Source organism: Chelmon rostratus, chromosome 14, assembly GCF_017976325.1.
Source record: "Chelmon rostratus isolate fCheRos1 chromosome 14, fCheRos1.pri, whole genome shotgun sequence".
NCBI classification, from domain to species: domain Eukaryota; kingdom Metazoa; phylum Chordata; class Actinopteri; order Chaetodontiformes; family Chaetodontidae; genus Chelmon; species Chelmon rostratus.
In genome coordinates, this window is record NC_055671.1 from 9,875,792 (window position 1) to 9,891,391 (window position 15,600).

General features: G+C 42.1%; 3 protein-coding genes across 3 annotated transcripts; 1 reads left to right on the forward strand and 2 right to left on the reverse strand.

Annotated features, from left to right (window-relative positions):
- Positions 1–2,631, forward strand: cldn15b (claudin 15b). The gene is made up of 5 exons (XM_041952829.1): positions 1–217; positions 1,194–1,358; positions 2,113–2,194; positions 2,325–2,435; positions 2,532–2,631. The coding sequence occupies exons 1-5, from the start codon at positions 1–3 to the stop codon at positions 2,629–2,631; spliced, it is 675 nt and encodes a 224-aa protein (XP_041808763.1).
- Positions 2,632–4,193: 1,562 nt separating this feature from the next.
- Positions 4,194–8,708, reverse strand: sat2b (spermidine/spermine N1-acetyltransferase family member 2b). The gene is made up of 6 exons (XM_041952438.1): positions 8,572–8,708; positions 8,396–8,447; positions 7,070–7,153; positions 4,888–4,989; positions 4,720–4,760; positions 4,194–4,595 (listed from the first exon to the last, which is right to left on the reverse strand). Exons 1-6 carry the CDS (start codon positions 8,632–8,634, stop codon positions 4,416–4,418), a joined length of 522 nt encoding a protein of 173 aa, XP_041808372.1. The 5' UTR covers positions 8,635–8,708; the 3' UTR covers positions 4,194–4,415.
- Positions 8,709–9,577: 869 nt separating this feature from the next.
- Positions 9,578–15,441, reverse strand: taf6 (TAF6 RNA polymerase II, TATA box binding protein (TBP)-associated factor). The gene is made up of 15 exons (XM_041952108.1): positions 15,246–15,441; positions 14,158–14,315; positions 13,931–14,017; positions 13,618–13,771; positions 13,452–13,508; positions 13,243–13,362; positions 12,404–12,525; positions 12,116–12,193; positions 11,909–12,010; positions 11,622–11,804; positions 11,366–11,440; positions 11,154–11,279; positions 10,813–10,986; positions 10,432–10,623; positions 9,578–10,137 (listed from the first exon to the last, which is right to left on the reverse strand). Exons 2-15 carry the CDS (start codon positions 14,311–14,313, stop codon positions 9,847–9,849), a joined length of 1,917 nt encoding a protein of 638 aa, XP_041808042.1. The 5' UTR covers positions 14,314–14,315; positions 15,246–15,441; the 3' UTR covers positions 9,578–9,846.
- Positions 15,442–15,600: the final 159 nt, after the last annotated feature.

Sequence of the window (15,600 nt, forward strand, 5' to 3'; positions counted from 1 at the left end):
ATGAACGCGATAGTGGAAGCTTTTGCCTTCTTCCTGGGGTTTCTGGCCTGGCTGATGGTCGGGGTCGCCCTTCCAAACCGAAACTGGAAGGTCTCCACAGTGGACGGTAACGTTATCACCACATCAACCATCTATGAAAACCTATGGATGTCCTGTGCAACTGACTCTACAGGAGTCCATAACTGCCGGGATTTTCCATCTTTGCTCGCGCTTAATGGTACGTGGCCAACACAGAAATTGTTTTATTAGTATTGATGACTACTTATCTGGCTCAAATACTAATCCACTCACACCAGGAATCAGATTATTATTATGAGACTGTCACGTAGAAAACAGGTAAGACTTTCCTATTAAAGACACTTCATATATTCTAAATGTTGTGTTTCTAACAGATTTCTTAACAAAAAACAAACCAAAACATTGTCGTTCGAATCTGATACCACCGCCACTGATTTCCTCCAGATGGGATCTTGTGTACCTTTGAAAGCCTGTCAGGAGCAATCGACTGTAATGGCTACAATATATAGAAGTGGGGGGTACTACAAGATATGATAAAAGGAGAGAGGATATGCAAGGACAACCACAGTGAACCCAGACAAACTTAAACCTGATTTTAACCACTTTGGCCAAAACTGTTCAGGTATCAGTTCAAATAAATGCAAACGTGAACATTTACCAAAGTGATACAATAGACAAGTTAGTCTGTATATACCTGTAGAAACATGCTATACCTTTCACACACACTTACATATATCTGGAGGATTGAGAGTTGGTGCATCAGTAAGGAATCAAATCCATGAGCCCAAACCCATCCAGCTGAGATTTCTCTCACTGAGCCTCAGAGCGATATATGTCGATATTTATCTGCTGGAAAATGCTGGATGTTTGGATAGACAGAGAATAGAAAATATTTTGGGTTCAGTGTCGTGGCTTCTGACCTTTCCCCTCTGCCCCCTACAACCCTGCGCTCATAGAAGCAGGGTTGTAGGGGGCTTACACCTCCATCGACAGTGAACGTCGTCTCCGTAGCTAAAGCATTCATTTTTAACACAGTAAGAAACGTGATGCTTGATTTTATTCATTCCACTGTCCATTCGATTTTTTTTTTTAATGCTTGTATTATAATATACTGATTTATGTGTGTCTGGAACACATTATTACAAATAACTGTATGTATTTATGTTTGCACACAGGGTACATCCAGGCCTCCCGGGCACTCATGATTGCTGCCATTGTGTTTGGGACGTTCGGGCTCGTGGCTACTCTCGTAGGAATGCAATGCTCAAAAATAGGAGGCGAAAACTACGTGCTGAAGGGGCGGATCGCCGCAATCGGAGGAGTGTTCTTTTTACTACAGGGTAAAGACTTCAGGAAGGATGTAAAGTAACAAAACAAGGACGAGGAAACGTTCAGAAGTCAATTCAAATGTGTTTGTAAAGAGAGGTCACTGCAGTTTAAAGTACTTTAAAATGACTTGGAATGGCTTAAAATGTCCAACATTAGACGTATAGTCTCACTTCTTTTGGAGCAGAAAACACCCAGACCTCCAATCTCTGTGTACAGATTACGAGCCGTCATAAAATGGGTCACAGTTCAAAAGGTTATCCTTATTCTAACAACCTCCTGATGCACTAAAGCCTGCCATTATCAAAGCTATCTGGATTGTGAGAAGAGGTCACACTACGTAAAGAGTGATGCAGGAAGAGGAGGAAAATTAACCTTGCTATCTATTTCAGATTAATTTGAAGGGCTATTAAAAATCATTACTATGTTTATTTTGATTTTATGTACATAGTAATAATTTCCTATTCAGATATAACTTGTAGGAGTGGTTATAAAGGCGCAGTCTCACCTTGCAACAAACTGATTTGTGCAGCTATTAGCAGGTACCTTTGTTTCATTTGACAGGCCTCATAAATCATCTCATAACTTTGCATGAAATTATTTTAGCCCCATCAGGTTTTACAGTTTTACTCCTATTATCACTTTACTACCTCTACCAAATGCTGTTCAAACCCTTAAAAGGTTTTGACCTTTTATCTCAGCTTGTAACTGCGTGTTGTTTGCATTGAAAAAACATCTCACTTGTCTAAAGTAAACAATGTTTTGCAGGGATTTGCACCATGATTGCCATATCTTGGTATGCGGCCAACATCACCCAGCAGTTCTTTGACCAGTTCTATCCAGGGACAAAGTAAGTCAATACGGTCTGCATCAGTATTTCAGGGGAGCCACAGCTCAACAGCACAATGTGACGTTGTTGTTTACAGTGGATTCAGTGCTAATACATCGAGACGTGTACGTTAAATGTTATTACACCACAGGTATGAGATTGGAGAGGGCTTGTATATCGGCTGGTCTTCGGCAGTACTTGCCATTTGTGGAGGCTCGTGCCTGATGTGTGCCTGCAAGCTCAAAACACCCAATGAAAAAATGTGAGTTTGCGTCACTGAGAGGTTCGGCATCAATTCACTGGGTTTCGTAGAAGTGGTGCATATTCTGCAGACTGAAACACATGTGTTGTCTTTTAGGCCGTATCCATACCAACCATCCTCCAGAGGACACGTGCTGTCAACTGTGGCGACGTCTCAGTCTGTCCCAAGCAACTATGGAAGAAACGCGTATGTCTGAGAGGGGACTGTGGAGGGAAGGCCAGCTGGATTGGAAGGCTGCTCGTAATTGTTTTAAGAGAAAAATTAACAATGTTTATTATTCTGAATGACCTGTGAGAGGGCAGCATTTATAATGGACAGACTCATGATCACTGTATAGTTTAAGAGCAGTAGTCTTGATTTATCATATTTACTATAGATGAATTTGTGATGTTTATGTACTGTGAAAATTGCATCTGTGTACCGTACTAACTTACTATGGGTTTATTGAGAGAAACTGCAATATAATGAAACCTGTGACAGTCTAAATGGAAAGAAGTGCTAAGTGTTGATCACTGCTGTAATTTAGAAATAGTGTTAGAGGATGTAATACTTTGAGAGCATTATTTTACATAAGGTTTTAAGTTTAAAAAAAAAAAAACCCTTGTGCTTATGACTAGGAACACAGGATTTTGTGATACAATGACTTGTAACTGTTTCCTAGACCCACACACCCTCAAACCTGCCTCAGGTTTTCTGGTTGAGTAAGATCAGCAGGTGCACGTCACCCCTTCCACAAACCATTTTGTGGCTGTGCTACATGAGGAGCAAATGTGATCCATTGAAGGATTCATGAAGGAAATTTGTCATTTTAACTTGCAGCTCCTGGTGTACTGTGATTGTCTATACTGGTCCAGTATATAATCATGGTGGGGCAGGGGTTTCACTCTCACCTGACCCAGAACACTTGAGCAACAGGGCTGAAATATATGAAAACATAGCTTTTGTGCATTTTAATCGTTTTGTGGCATGGTTTTGTGTGTATATTTTAAATGTAATGTCATACAGTTTCCTTGATTCCGTGATTTTAAATGTGCTTCTGTGGATGTCAATATGTTTTATACACAAATAAATATCATTTTGATGATTAACAAAAAAAATACCGGCTGACATGTTTCGATAAAGGAGCTTTGGGTTACAATGCTTGTGTGCACATCATCCTCTCCTTTGACTCCTTCAACCAAAGCAGATTGTGCTCATGACACAGGGCTGAACGTGTCGCCCACTGAGCCACAACATTTCTTGGCTGCCTGCTCTTCTCAGAGTTGTCAGATTATATCATGTGTGTTGTGACATGTACTGTCTGTATGACCAACAGTGGTTTCTTCCAAAACCAAACAGCAAGCCATCTGACTCTGACTTCCTGCTTTTACAGTTTCTCACCTTCATCAGGGAACAGATCATACAGAAGGAGCAAAAACACATCAGTTGGTTAAATGTGCCACCTAGTGGAAGTATACGGTGTCACATTTGGGTTTGGATTTCCTCAGATCAAATCATATTGAGCTGCTGGGAGAAGAAAGTCCTCACCAACTTTCCCCAGATCCCACAAAGATTAAAAACATCATGACTGGACTGTGTCCAACTTATGATGAAGGCAATCTCTTTTGTTTCCTTATACATACAAAAGTGTTGGTAAATGACATGCACACGTTTGTAGGAAATGATCTCTGCAAACTTAAATATCTGTAAATTGATTTTACAGATTTTAAAGTGGTAAAGCTTTACCATATGCAACCACGCGTTCAAAATTGATCAAGGTCAAAGGTACTTTAATGAAATTAGAATACAAAAAATCATATTGATAAATTAAACATAGCTTCTAGTAAATATGAACAGCTTTAAATCAGGACATGATTTTGGAGAGGAGAAGCAGGTGCGGTGAGGCTGAATCTGGACTGTCTTATGAACGGAGAATGTTTATGGAAGAAAACAAACCATTTTTTTTCTTCACAGCAAGGCACACGTTTTCTTGGCAAACTTCTAATCTTTAGGTGCCTCATTTGCTAAATTATCCAGACTTTGTCCGTCAAAACGTATAAAGTGCCAGCCTTCGCTGACGGTGAGGTCCTGAGCTCCTTTAGCAGCATAGAAGTCTCGAGAGGGAGTATTCCAGTCTAACACAGACAGCTGCAGCCGCACACACTGCTTCTTCTTCCCCACCTGAGCAAACGCAAGTCTATTAGTTAATCATACAGGGCACAAAAAGATCAATACGTTCAAAGCTGCAATCAAACTTGACCTTTTCAGGAAAGTGGCCTTTAGCGGGCAACGACACCACTCTTACCTGAGCGACACTGCTCAGCAAACTCTTGCCGAGGCCTTTTCCTGTACCAGGAAACAAGAAACGAGTTGGAACATATTTTTACCAAACATTGACAGAAAGAGGCAGCACTAAGAAATGATAATTCAACACAATTTTCAGGCTTTGTTAACAACAATGCACATATTGTACCTCTGAATTCTGGCATCACATACAGGTCCTCCAAATATACTGACGGTCCCTTCCACGTGCTGTAAGTGTAGAAGTAAAGGGCGTATCCAACAACCGTGAATCCTATAAGAACAAAAGGAAGCCAGCAATGAAAAAGACAAGCAAGAAAAATGCCTACAAAATCTAAATGACCACAAATGGAGTGGAAGCATGTTTGTGCCTTGCAAAAAACAATCTTGAACTGCCACCTTATTGTGGTGGAGGGGTTTGAGTACTTGAAAGATCCTAGGAGCTGGAAGCACGCCCCCCAGTGGCCCATCGCCAAGGCGATGGGATTTGGGTGGCAGGCCCAATCCCTGGACTCTGAATCTGGCACTGGGGACATGGAATGTCACCTCGCTGGGGGGGGGGCAGGGTAGTCTGGGAGGTCTAGCGGTACCGGCTAGAGATATTTGGGCTCACCTCCACGCACAGTCTGGGTTCTGGAACCCAACTCCTCGAGAGAAGTTGTACTCTCTTCTACTGTGGAGTTGCCCACGGTGAGAGGCAGCGGGCTGGTGTGGGCTTGCTTGTAGCCCCCCACCTTGGGGACAGGTGCCTCACTGTTGTTTCGCGCTATGGGCCGAGCAGCAGTGTAGAGTACTTTCTTGGAGTTCATGGGAGGGACGCTGGAAATTGCTCAGACTGGCGACTCCATTGTTCTACTGGGGGACTTCAACTGTCATGTGGGCAGCGACAGTGTTACCTGGAGGGGCGTGATTGGGAGGAACGGCCTTCCTGATCTGAACCCGAGTGGTGTTCTGTAATGGACTTCAGTGCTAGTCACAGTTTGTCCACCCTAGGCCGGAGCCTATGATCGACTTCGTGGCCGTGTCATCTGACCTTCGGCCGTATGTCTTGGACACTCGGTTGAAGAGAGGAGCTGAGCTGTCAACTGATCACCACCTGTTGGTGAGTTTGATCCACTGGCGAAGGAGAAAGCTGGACAGATTTGGCAGGCCCAAACGGATAGTGAGGGTCTGTGGGAACGTCTGGCGGAACCCTCTGTCAGAGGGGTTTTCATCTCGCACCTCCGGGAGAGCTTTGACCCTGGGGAAGGTTGGCGACATTCAGTCCGAATGGACCATGTTCTCCACCTCCATTGTTGACGCAGTTGTTCGGAGCTGTGGCCATAAGGTCTCTGGTGCCTGTCCTGGCGACAATCCCCAAACCCGGTGGTGGACACCGGAAGTAAGGGATGCCGTCAAGCTGAAGAAGGAGTCCTATCGAGCTCGGTTGGTTCGTGGGACTCCTGAGGCAGATGACGGGTACTGGCAAGCCAAGCGTGATGCGGCACAGGCAGTTGTGGAAGCAAAAACTCTGGTATGGGAAAAGTTCGGGGAGGCCATCAAGGATTACCGGTCAGCCTCAAAGAGATTCTGGCAAACCGTACGGCTCCTCAGAACGGGGAAGCAGTACAATGCCAATACTGTTTACAGTGGAGGTGGGAAGCTCCGAGTGCGAGATTGTACTGGTCTATTGTGGTGAAGAAGGAGCTGAGCCGAAAGGCAAAGCTCTGGATTTACCAGTCAATCTACATTCGTACCCTCACCTATGGTCATGAATTTTGGGTCATGTCCGAAAGAACAAGATCTCGGATACAAGCCACTGAAATGGGTTTCCTCCGCAGGGTGGCGGGGCGCTCCCTTAGAGATATGGTGAGGAGCTCTGTCACTCGGGAGAAGCTCAGAGTAGAGCCGCTGCTCCTCCACGTCAAGAAGAGCCAGCTAAGGCATCTATATTGGATGCCTCCTGGACGCCTTCCAGGAAGAGGCCCCTGAGAACGCTGGAGGGACTATGTCGCTCGGCTGGCCTGGGAACGCCTTGGAGTCCCCCCGGAAGAGCTGGAGGAATTGTCTGGGGAGAGGGAAGTCTGGGCATCCCCGCTTAGACTGCTCCCTCCATGACCCGGCCCCAGATAAGCGGAAGAAGATGGATGGATGGATGGATGGATGAATGGAGGAAAGAGATGAACAACATCTGACACCGCTGATATAAGAGACAGCACTTGACTCACCGTCATGATTTGTTTGATACTAAATGGGCATATCTGAACTGCAGCGGCGCAAATCTCTTTTTATCTGTGCAAGACACCAACAAGTTCAAAGCTGAGCTGCCTGATGGGAGAAGGACCAGCATGGAAAGGGTTTGATCAACACTTTACCGTCTCTTGATTTATGCTCCTCAGGTACTTCTGCAATGAGGCATTCAAAGAAGGGGTTCTCGCAGAAACCATCACGCTCCAGCTCTAACAAGCAAAACAAGACAGATCATTTACCCAGATACAAACATTTCATCTTTCCATTAGAAGTATCATTAGTATTGATCAGAAAGCTGAGTGACAAGACACACCAAAAACATCAACACTTCAGACGCTTGAGGAATAATTCTATTTTTGTACACATTGCTTGAAAGTACTTCAACAGGCAGCCAACAGGTTGTAAAGATGTTACATCCCTGCAGCTGTGGATCACATCCTCCTGCTGTACATCTCAAAGGTTTACATCGAAATCTCCAGCTTCTACCCCAGCTAAGTTGTTTACAACATGTTGAATGCATTTCCTGCCTCATAGAACTTTTGCAAAGTTATGTCTTGGATGTTTTTTCCTCTATTGTCTTTTTATTGGCGCACAGCGTTCCCACATGACATATTATGCCTTCATCACCTGTCATACTGTCTTCAGTCGGCAGAAATTCTACCTCGTCACTCATATACTAGTGTTGTGTGGCATGCTCTTCAGCTTGCTGGTAGGACCAGAGATTCAAACAATTTTGGGATCAAACCACCAACCCTATGATTGGAGGGCAACGCCCCAGAAAGAGCTGCCCCTGACTCGCCCATAAAAAAATATTTTTGAACATTTTCTGCAAGGACTCTGATCCTCTCCTGCACAAGATGCAACACCTCCACTCCTGTTTAGCAAACTGATGCTATCATTACTCATTACTGGACTCCTGTTATTATCTACCCATCTGCTTGCAAGGTTTTGCACTGCTTACTTTATAATAAATAATCTCGCACTGCTCATTGTACACTTCAGACACAAAGAGGCAAATCCAGAACCACTTCTGTTGACTGCCATGGTGGCACAGCACAGCAGACACTGAAAACGCCATAGCAGGAAAAAAAACAGACGTTACTGTTCCGTTCATTTGGTCAAACCTGTTTCTATGCATTAAACTGTGACTTTGTTTAAGTTTAAGTTTCACGTGTATTTTTCCTGCTGAATGTCTGCTGTGATCTGCTGCATAAAGTCTGATCTAATCTAATTACCTGTAGGGGCCACACTTGAGAAGATAAAGTCATAAAACAGTATTAAATAATCTGCCTGACAGAAAAAATGATTTCTGTACATAATGAATAAACATGAGACTGTGACACTGAACAGCTCTTTTTAAAAGTTTTCTGTCATCCAGACTCAGTTGATAAGAGTCTAATAAGATAATAGTGTTATATAAGATTTCGGTCACTCATTAAATGCAAAATTACCTTCGTAAGAGATCTTCACTTGGTCGGACATGTTTTCAAAAACCGCCAACTCCTGACGAAAGAGGGGTTTTAAGACAGGTATCAGCAGAGGGAAGGTAATAACTCACCGCAGCATAACGTTATGTCAGGTAACACGGGAGTTACTTCAGCTTCAGTTAACAACCCGCGATACTCACCAATATCATTCTCGATATTTCTTTGCAGTCTTCTTTAGCTGCAGGCCGGATCTTGAAGTTCATGTCTACAAAAGCAGCAACAACAAACACACTTAATCTTGTCAGAACTGGCCGTCGTCTTCCTCAGGGAAGAGTAAAATCACTGACCGCGTTGAACACGCCGAAGACACAGGAAACACTTCCGGTGTTGCAATTTGGTTTTCAAAATAAAATAAAGTAAATCAAAACGTGACATTTTAGATATGTGTTTAGATATGTTTGAATTGGTTATTTAAATCATGTAACGTGTTAAATCATGCAACGAAAACCCATACTATGCCATACTATAACAAGTACAACTTCAAACCATTTCTAATGTTTTTTCGACCAGTACCTGATAGAGTTAGAAATTCTCGGATTTGATGTTTCTTACCACAATGCTCACTGGGAGTCTTAGTTGACGAAAGTCTTCAGTCTTTTACCTTTACATTTTTCACCTTCTTTAAAACTTTAATGTCTTCACATCTGAAGTCTGGCCGCATGCTGGCAGGAGGCACAAGTGGAATGTACTTGTACTTAAGTATTTACATTTATGGCACTTGTATAAGACATAACTGGGCTACTGGTTATTTACATATAAAACATGCAAACAACATAATATAGTATTTACAGTATATGCCTTTACTTAAATCTTGAATGCAGAGTCTGTACTCGTAATAGAGTATTTTTTTTACACTATAGTATTACAGTATTTTACTTAAGTAAAGGTCATGGGCAGATCTTCCACAATTGATAGGGAGCAACAGGGTGTTTTTGTTTGTGTATGACAACTGTTGCAGGTATGGACTGTAAGCATGTAAAGGTGGGGGGATGGCAGCCTAGCTGCACACTCTACAGGGGAGGGACTAGGGCGAGGGATGAGATACAGGAAGATATTTTGTTGTTCAATAATTGGTGTAGAACCAAAATTGTGTTTTTCTTTAGTAGAAATATGAAATCACATCCAGATAAAGAATTTCATACAAAATCTGATTTATTTTAGAGTAAAAAAAAAAAAAAGAACATGAAATCAATTAGAATATAAGCTGAAACATTACAGATGTCACAGATGGACCTCAGTTTTCATTGGGCATTAACATATTTACATTGTCACATTTGCTCTTTATCAGTCAAGAGTTCAGATATTCCCCTTCATACCACTGAGTTCACCCCTTCAAGTTCAGCCCAAACAAACCTCCCTGTGTGTTCAGCTGCACCAACATGGTAAAAAAAAAACCTCCGCTACTTATACAAGTCTCAGTGTGGCGACTGTGTACTCGCTCCAGGAGACTCGGACCTGTCTAGCTTCATCCCTGCTTCTACTGGGGTTGAGGAAATTGAGGTTGGTAGCACAGAGCTCTTTGTCTCCAAAGAGGAAGAGGCAGACGAGGGCAAAGATACCACGATGTACTTCTGCAGAGGTCGTGAACCGGTCAGTCCAGGGCCGCTGCCAGGCTCCAGTTTTACCAGAGGCTGTAAGGTCGAAGTGGCACTGGGAACTGTGCTAGTGACTGGTGAGGCTGACTGGGAAGAGCTGATGGTGATTACCTGGAGGGAGAATAAAGGAACGTGTGTCCATTCATACTGAGTTCTGGCTTTTATAGACAGAAAACTAACATTGAGACCTGTGAAGTTTAACACCAATTACGCTAATAACAATAATTAATCAAGAAATATACACGTTCATGTCTTTATTCAGTCATATTTTGCTTTGAGATGACAATAAAAAGGCTAAGTATATATTTTTTTAAAGTTTAATTTTTGATCATTTCATTTCATAAAAGTAGGCACGTGAAGGTACACTGTGGAAATTTCCACCACGTTGACGAGAAATCAAAGTACCTGCTGAGTTGAGGCGGCTCCTGCACTGGTTGCCATGACGATGTATTTTGTTGCTGGGGGAGATGGCTGTGATGGGGTCCCCGGCCGAGGGGACATCAGGGTGAGGGAGCTTGGAACCTTAATGATGCTTGGAGTGCGTGGCCCTGCCGACCCACTTAACCCACTTTGTGAGACTGTAAGGGCGGGACGAGGCTGCAAGAGAGAAAGTCATCACTCATTACTGAAACAGCTGCATGCTGGTTTAGTTACAAGTTATTCTACTATGTCTGTGTGATGTCTAAATAACACAAAACATCATCAACAGAACAGCAGCTGTATTTTTTCCAGCTTTTTCACATTTATCTATACTTGAAACATATGTTCATCAAGTATTAAACGTACCTGGGTGATTGTTAATGTGGTTCTGTTCACTTGTTGAGCTTGCAGTGCTGCTTGAGTCCTGGCCTTCATTACGTGGGAGCAAAGCATGGGTCCGAGGTAACCATAGTCTGTCCGATACTGCTCCACGTTGTCAGGCTGAGGTCGTATCTTGGCAATAACACTTGCACAGTGTTTCTTTGAAAAACAAACACATTTTGTGTATATGAAACAAAAGTAGTAGGGAATATCATGTTTTTGTGAAATGCTTTGAATGTTTAAGCTTACAAATGTATCAATCTCTGAGACACAGTCGACATTTAAATGCAGAAACACAAAGAGGATCACAGAAGTTCATGTTTTACCAGTAAGAGGCTTTGAACATGGTCAGCTCCTATCTTATCAATATTGGAGACCACTGGCCCTTCCATCACTGCTTTAATGCGAGCACCCTCTACAGTAAGCCGAGGCAGGATCAGCGTCTTAATCACCTGCAGAAAGGATAAAATCAGGAGGTTGGTGTTGATCGACGAGAGTAAAAGTGACAAGGACCCAAGGAAAACACAATCACACTCACATCAGCTCCTAGTTCAGCAAGTCCAGCGATGCAGCCGTAACGTGTCGTCCACTGGGTTTTGTCATCCAACCAACTCTGAGGAAACAATTCAGTCTGGATTAGTTTGCAAAGTGTTTTAAACAGTGGTGTGGAAGTTAAATGCAAGAAGAATAATACTGATATAGAACAAGTGATCATTCCAAACACACTGTATCGGTGGTTGGAATTTTTTTTCGAATATAATCCATGGAACAAAACATACAACACAAAAACCCACCTTAGTAAAAGTCTTGGTAATACGGGACTGGATGTTGTTGGTCGTAGTACTGAAGGTTTTACAACTCTGGGCCATGAGGCGAGCAGCAAAGTCCCGTAGAGCCCAGTGGTTGTCAACATCTGGCCGCAAACACAGCTGCTTACTCACAATACATGTGACCACAGCTGGGATGAGCTCATGCAGCTACAAATACAGATAAAAAAATTATAACATTAGAATGAAAGTGTGTGTTGAGATTGTAACCTTCAAGTAAATAATATAACATTTTGTTTGTTTTCTCCACTCACGTATTTCTCCAAATACAGAGTGGGGTTGTCCATCAGAGCTTTGACCATGCGCATGAGATAAATCAGCAGGGCCAAGTTGTTTTGCACCACATTTACACGAACCTTTAAGGAGAGAATTAAGTCAGTACGTTCAGCAGAGACATGCTTGGGCCTTTTTTATGAGGGGACTTAAATTTCAAAGCATTTTAAAGTTGAAAACAAGCTCACTCCTTCAGAAATAAAGGTGCTGAATCTTGGAAGCATCTGATACAGTCCAGGATCTGTAGCAATGCTCTGTAAAGCTTCCTGAATGAGACAAGGGGAAACATTTATGAAACAATATTGACGGACAAGCAAGGTTAACACAACAATATAACAGAATTTTGTAAGTGCTGATTTCCTGTTAGTCTGCAAAAAAAATAACTTCTTGCAAAAAGAAAATTTGATAAAAATGTGTTGTTATCACTCAACATGTATAAAATAAATAACATAAATGTATAGACAGGCCACACTTACAGCTCTCTTAGCTTCACAGGAGCCAACACATGCTTCTGTGATTTCCTTGTAGTAGAGCTGCTGTTCCACAGACAGCTCGTGGGTGCTGCGTGGCTTCAACCTTATTAGACCCTTCTCCTTTCCTAAAAGAGACAGATATAAACATGGGATGAAGGAGGCAAACATAATTATGAAGCATTAAGGAGGAACGAAAGAAGCAAAGTGGGGGCAGGGTTGTGCGATTAGACCAATGTATACCAGCAATCTGCGATCCATCTGCAGTTCATTGCTGGTAGTTTCTTTTTTTTTAGTTTTGCTAGATTAATGGTCTGCCTCCAAAGACTGTGTGAGAGCAACACTCTCATTTAGCAAGCTAACCCAGTAGCACGGAGAGGCCAGCAACAGTAGAGAAAGGAAGTGGGGGGGAGAAAAAAAAAAACAGCTTGCAGAGCCAGAATAATTTCACATCTAACTCTGTGAATTAAGAGTGTTTCCTTTCTTGACACTGTGTGTTTTCATTTTGTTTATTTATTATCCTAAAAGAATGTAGCAAACTCGATGCTTGCACACATCTCCCAGCTAAAATTACAGGGACCAAAACAGTCATTCATAAATTGGTTTGGTAGTGGCAGGTGGGCAAACTGAACCGGGTAACTTTAAAGAACCCGTCTTCTCACCACTAGTGGGAGTGAGGACTGCCCCGCCCACTTTGTGTGCCGCCCACACACACTAGTATGAATATATCGGCAGTAGTTGGTTATTGGGCTGATGGTGTCAGGTTGGAAAATTTGAATCCATCTAGGGCATCAGGAGAAGAAAACAGAGAAAAGTTTAATTTCAATATAACATGAGATACTGACCTTTTCCATCGGCAGCCGCTGCCCCTTGGCCCTTGCCTTGAATTGTACCATCCTCCTCCTGACCGGGTTTGACAACTTTGAGGGGCTCTGTAGATTCAATCTTTTGCTGTTCTTTTGGTGCTGAAATGCAGTAAATAGAGACAAATCATTAAATGTTCTTCCATATGTCTTTTGGTCTTTTAAGAGAAGAAAAGGTAAGCAGGACTCACCTGGTGGTGGATTTTCTGGAATAGCTGGTTGCACACCCTCAATACTTAACCAGTGGGCTATGGATTATCAAAAAAGCGTATGTGTAAGATTATAAACCATGCTGCCAAATCAAGACAATACAATATCCTGGAGTATCACAGCATGTAGTACTGACTATACATGTACCTTTGAGAGACACATCTAGTGGAACTCTGGGGAGTGGTGTATTGATAATGTCACTGAGGTCAACTTCTTTTTCCTCATAGAAATGAAGCTCTCTTCCACCACCACTCGCAAAGCGAAAAGGGATGAACTCTTGCGACTGGAACCCATACAGGGGCTATAACGAGAGGGGTTTACATAGAATGTAGAATTCAGAAAGAAACCAGACCAGAAGACCCACTTCATGCTTTCCTCTAAGAACATCCATCAGGTTTTTAATCGAGCAATAAAAAAAAACAGTCTTTAAATGAAAGTATGCACGTTCTCCTTCCCTTACCTCCACATTTTTTAGTTTGAGAGCGTTATCTATGTCACTGGTGGTTAATTTACGTCTCTTCCCATGATGCATGAATTTGAGAGCATCCTGTTGAGAAAGACATCAAACAGAATTTAAAAATAAAGCTCATATCAGATAGTACATAAATTAAGACATTCGTGACGGTGGTTACTGGTCAATTTACAGACTCATAAACAAAACATGTGCTTCAATCATCCATGATTTACCTGTGCAATTTCTTTTATCCTGTAGCTGACCTCTTCACTTAGGGCTACACAGCTTTCCTCCTGCAACTGCCCCACTCCCATAGACTCTGCCATGGCTTTCATGGACTCTGTGGGCAGGACGACCGAACACTGCTTCTGCCGGCGTTCCTCCGCCATGGCTAACAAAGTACACAGGTGTGAATATCACCTCTCACATGTACACACAAAAAAATTAATTCAAACAAATGTATTCCACCTGTCTAGCGGTAACTAGTTTTTTACTAAAGCCTTAATTTCTTATGACATTTTGGGTTTCACAATACTTGAATGCTTCACTGCCAATAATAGACACTCAATGGGTCCACATCTTCCGATCATAGTGCCACACACTGGAAGACATGCAGGTGCATGATAACACAAATACAACAGGAAAACAACGGCAAACTACGTTATGAAGCAGTAAGAAGCAAGTCCAGACTAAATATTAGGTCAGTTGTATTTCTGGCATATCTTGAAAAGTACAGTTCATTTACCTCAATTTGACAGGATTTTAGGCAAGAAAATGATTAGGAGTGCCCAAATAAATATAATACGGTCCTATCGCCATAGACGGAAGACACAGGTTTCTACATAAATTGCCTAAATTATATATCGACTTGAAGGGGACACTTAAAAGTTTAATATCTGAACTAAATATGGCAGAATTTGTAGCACAGGGATTGACAAAACGAAGTCTTTTCTGTTATCACTGTCAAAAAACCTGATTTCGTCCACTCTGACTCAGTGTAACAGGACGCAGGTGGTTGATGAGGGATGAATACCTTTTAAATGTGGTTTTCTACTTCATGTGTGTAAACAAACACACTGAACTACACAGAAAGCGGGTGAACCACTCCGACGGAATAACATCAAGTAACTACATACGTTACAACACACAAGCCACAAAACGTATATTCATTCAAATACAACAACTTCAAAGCAAAGTGAAAACAGCATTAATTTAAAGCTACTCAGCGACTGCATAATTCTTTTATATTAAATTACAGTGAGATAAATTTGCTGTATGTTAGCTTCCATGCTAGTAACTTAGCTTCCGTTGACGTTTTTACCTGGTAGGAAGTTTCTGTCTCCTTTCTGAGTTTAAGCAGGAACTTATACGATTGAATACAGTCAATGTTGAGATTTGCAACAATAATTAATTCGCAAAGCTATTTCTTCTCTATGCATATCCATCTCTTGATGTATTTAAGTAACTAATTCACGGATTGCAGCTGAGACCTCCGCTCGTGAATTAGCGCTTGTATTCCATCGCCATTTTGAGTCACGTTCAGGATGTGATATCGCGAGACTAAGTTATAGTTCAGGACCAAACAGAGAGAATAGCAGTTTATCGAAAAGTAACTTATTACAAATCAACTTGGGGAATTCGTTTTAAATGGGAAAATAACATATACCACAATTGTA